Source organism: Penaeus chinensis, chromosome 36 (genome assembly GCF_019202785.1).
Source record: "Penaeus chinensis breed Huanghai No. 1 chromosome 36, ASM1920278v2, whole genome shotgun sequence".
Lineage (NCBI taxonomy): Eukaryota > Metazoa > Arthropoda > Malacostraca > Decapoda > Penaeidae > Penaeus > Penaeus chinensis.
The window spans coordinates 6,277,441-6,279,940 of NC_061854.1; the positions used below are offsets into that span (position 1 = coordinate 6,277,441).

At 33.5% G+C, this 2,500-nt stretch overlaps 1 protein-coding gene across 4 annotated transcripts in view; it reads right to left on the reverse strand.

Annotated features, from left to right (window-relative positions):
* Window positions 1–2,500, reverse strand: part of LOC125044667 (sorting nexin-16-like) — a 26,527-nt gene that overhangs the window by 7,955 nt on the left and 16,072 nt on the right. For all 4 annotated transcript variants that reach the window (XM_047641467.1, XM_047641466.1, XM_047641468.1 and 1 more), the window contains 7 exons: window positions 2,375–2,457; window positions 2,051–2,190; window positions 1,768–1,857; window positions 1,461–1,587; window positions 1,238–1,329; window positions 955–1,091; window positions 650–727 (listed from right to left, as the gene is read on the reverse strand). In XM_047641467.1, the coding sequence (XP_047497423.1) occupies window positions 650–727; window positions 955–1,091; window positions 1,238–1,329; window positions 1,461–1,587; window positions 1,768–1,857; window positions 2,051–2,190; window positions 2,375–2,457 (747 nt within the window). The remainder of the gene's footprint in view (window positions 1–649; window positions 728–954; window positions 1,092–1,237; window positions 1,330–1,460; window positions 1,588–1,767; window positions 1,858–2,050; window positions 2,191–2,374; window positions 2,458–2,500) is intronic.

Genomic DNA, 2,500 nt, shown 5'->3' on the forward strand with positions numbered 1-2,500 from the left:
CTGTCCCACTCAGCTCAATGTCTGATAAGAATAGCAACTAACGCATGCCAACAATTGGGAACATGCTTATGAATAAATTAACATTCCTTTTCAGCACAGAAATAACTAAACTGTATAAAAATCTATATAATCTACATATATTTAAAGTAAGTGTGGGTGTGTATGTTTTCATTTCATGTTTGTGTGCATGCCTTTGTGGATACATGAAAACAAAGACACAGAGACACTGAAACAGTGGTACTAAATAAAATCATAGGAACACTGAAGAAAAAAAAAAAAAATAGAGAGAGAAGATAGTGTCAGATAAAGATAAACAAAAAGGCAGTTGGATTACATACATAGACAGAAAAAAACAGAACAGGCATATAGTGTTTTTGTGAGACCAGTGTGAAAATGCATCACCCATACTCCATTTTCTCTAATGAGGAAAAGATGCACTTGAGAGGTTGGTGAGAAGTGATAAGCATTTCCAAATAACATACATCACATAACACATTATATTTCCTCAAATAATGAGCATCATTAACATAATAAAATAATTGTCATGTCCTATAACAGTGCCATCAATCATCACAAACCTGCTTAGTGCATCTTCATCTCAATAAAGAAAAAGAGTATAGTAGCATAAGGTTAGGATAAATGTACTTACATATTAAGGAGAGCTAAATTTAGCTCATGTGTGGAGCCTGGGCTATGGTCATTTGTACTTTGCAACTCACACTCTAACCTGTAACAGCATATTAAAACAGACTTTAGGAAATTAAGGAAACACAAGGGCAATTTCTCATTCACCCAAAAAAATAATATTAACTAAAACACATTACAATAAATTAAATCACCAACCTATGAGGAGACACTTCAATACTGCTAATCATACCAAAAGCATGCAAAAATGAAGTACATTAAACTTTCAAACACAAACTTTCAATCTTTCACAAAATACAACTTTCTCACCTTAGAGCTTTTACAAGAGTTTGCTGCTGTGCCATGAGGAAGTTGACTTGAGATCGGAGAATTGCAATCTCACTGTCCTTTTCACGGAGCTGTTCTTGCAAATATGAAACATTTTCTTCCAGACTCTGACACATGGCCTGAAAGTTCAATAGAGTGTAATGTAACTTAATAATCCAATACAATGCTCCTATTTTTTCTTCTTCTTTTTTTTTAATATTAATTAGCAATTGTCCTGCATATCTTATTACCATTCCATTTCATGAAACTGACATAGAAAACTTACCCGACTCTCCTCTAAAGTGTCATGAGCACCTGGAGGATCATCAAGGCAAAAGAAGTCACGAACGCACTTCTTTTCTCGGATTCTAGCATGCCCTGCAACAAGAAATGAAAATGACAATGATAAATAACATCAATGAACCTGTAACAAAAATAATAAACAAACACAAATAACAACTTCAAAGGCTTTACACAGATAAATCAAATCAGTATAGAAAAAGTCTTACCAATTATATTGTCAATAAAAGCTTGTAAGCCCAACTGCCTATCTTCCAAGAATATTGGGTCAAAGTTATCACCAAACCATTTCTTAGGTGGGAGTGAAAAGCGTAGGCCTGGGAACTCCAACTTCAGCTAAAAGTAAAAAAGTATACAAGGTTTATAGAACAGGAATTATGATATATGAAATCAATAAGAATAACAATAAATAAATAAAATATAATTACAGCAACCACATGGCTTTAAATCTGATAAAAATGACTGGGCATTATATACCAGGTTTAAAATATTATATCATAAGTAAGGATGTCATACCTTCTTGTTCAGACGCACAAAGTCTGTGTACCGCCGGAAGACAAACCACTGGTCACCGGTTGGCTGATGAAGGACTTGTATCTTGAACACCTATGAACAAAATGCAAATTTAGCTTTATCAATTTTTATATTCAAGCTTCTTGGTAAACCATTTCTGAAGTATTCATCAAATTTACACTGCATAACCATGTAATAAAAAAAGAAAGCTTAATCAAAGTCTACTTAATAAAAATTGGCAAATCTTCTTTTAATACAAAATATAAATATATACTAAGAACTTTACCGTAAATCTAGACCGTTCTTCAAGGACCTCGTAACCAACAATCGGCATGCGATACAAGCACGTGTTCCTGTTGTCTTCATCTTCTGAGAATCCAAGTGCATCCAGAGGCCCTGCTACTGGGGAAGAATCCATGCCCTGACCTAGAGATAACAGATTTAATCAGTGATATTAAAGTATATTAAAGTCAGCCCTATTGCTTTCATAACCAGAAACTTCTTTAAAATACATAAATTTACACACTACTTATTGATCCCTCAGCTTAAAAGTGTGATATCATTCAGCACCAAAAATATAATTTGAATAAAGAATCATTTCTGTACAAACCTGGGTCTGTGTTTTGATCAGAACTAGGAGTAGAATCTGATGAGGTTAAGTTACTATTAGAGCTGTACCATCCTCTGCTATGCCTGAAACAAACATAAAATTAACTTTTAACTTATATAAATATGC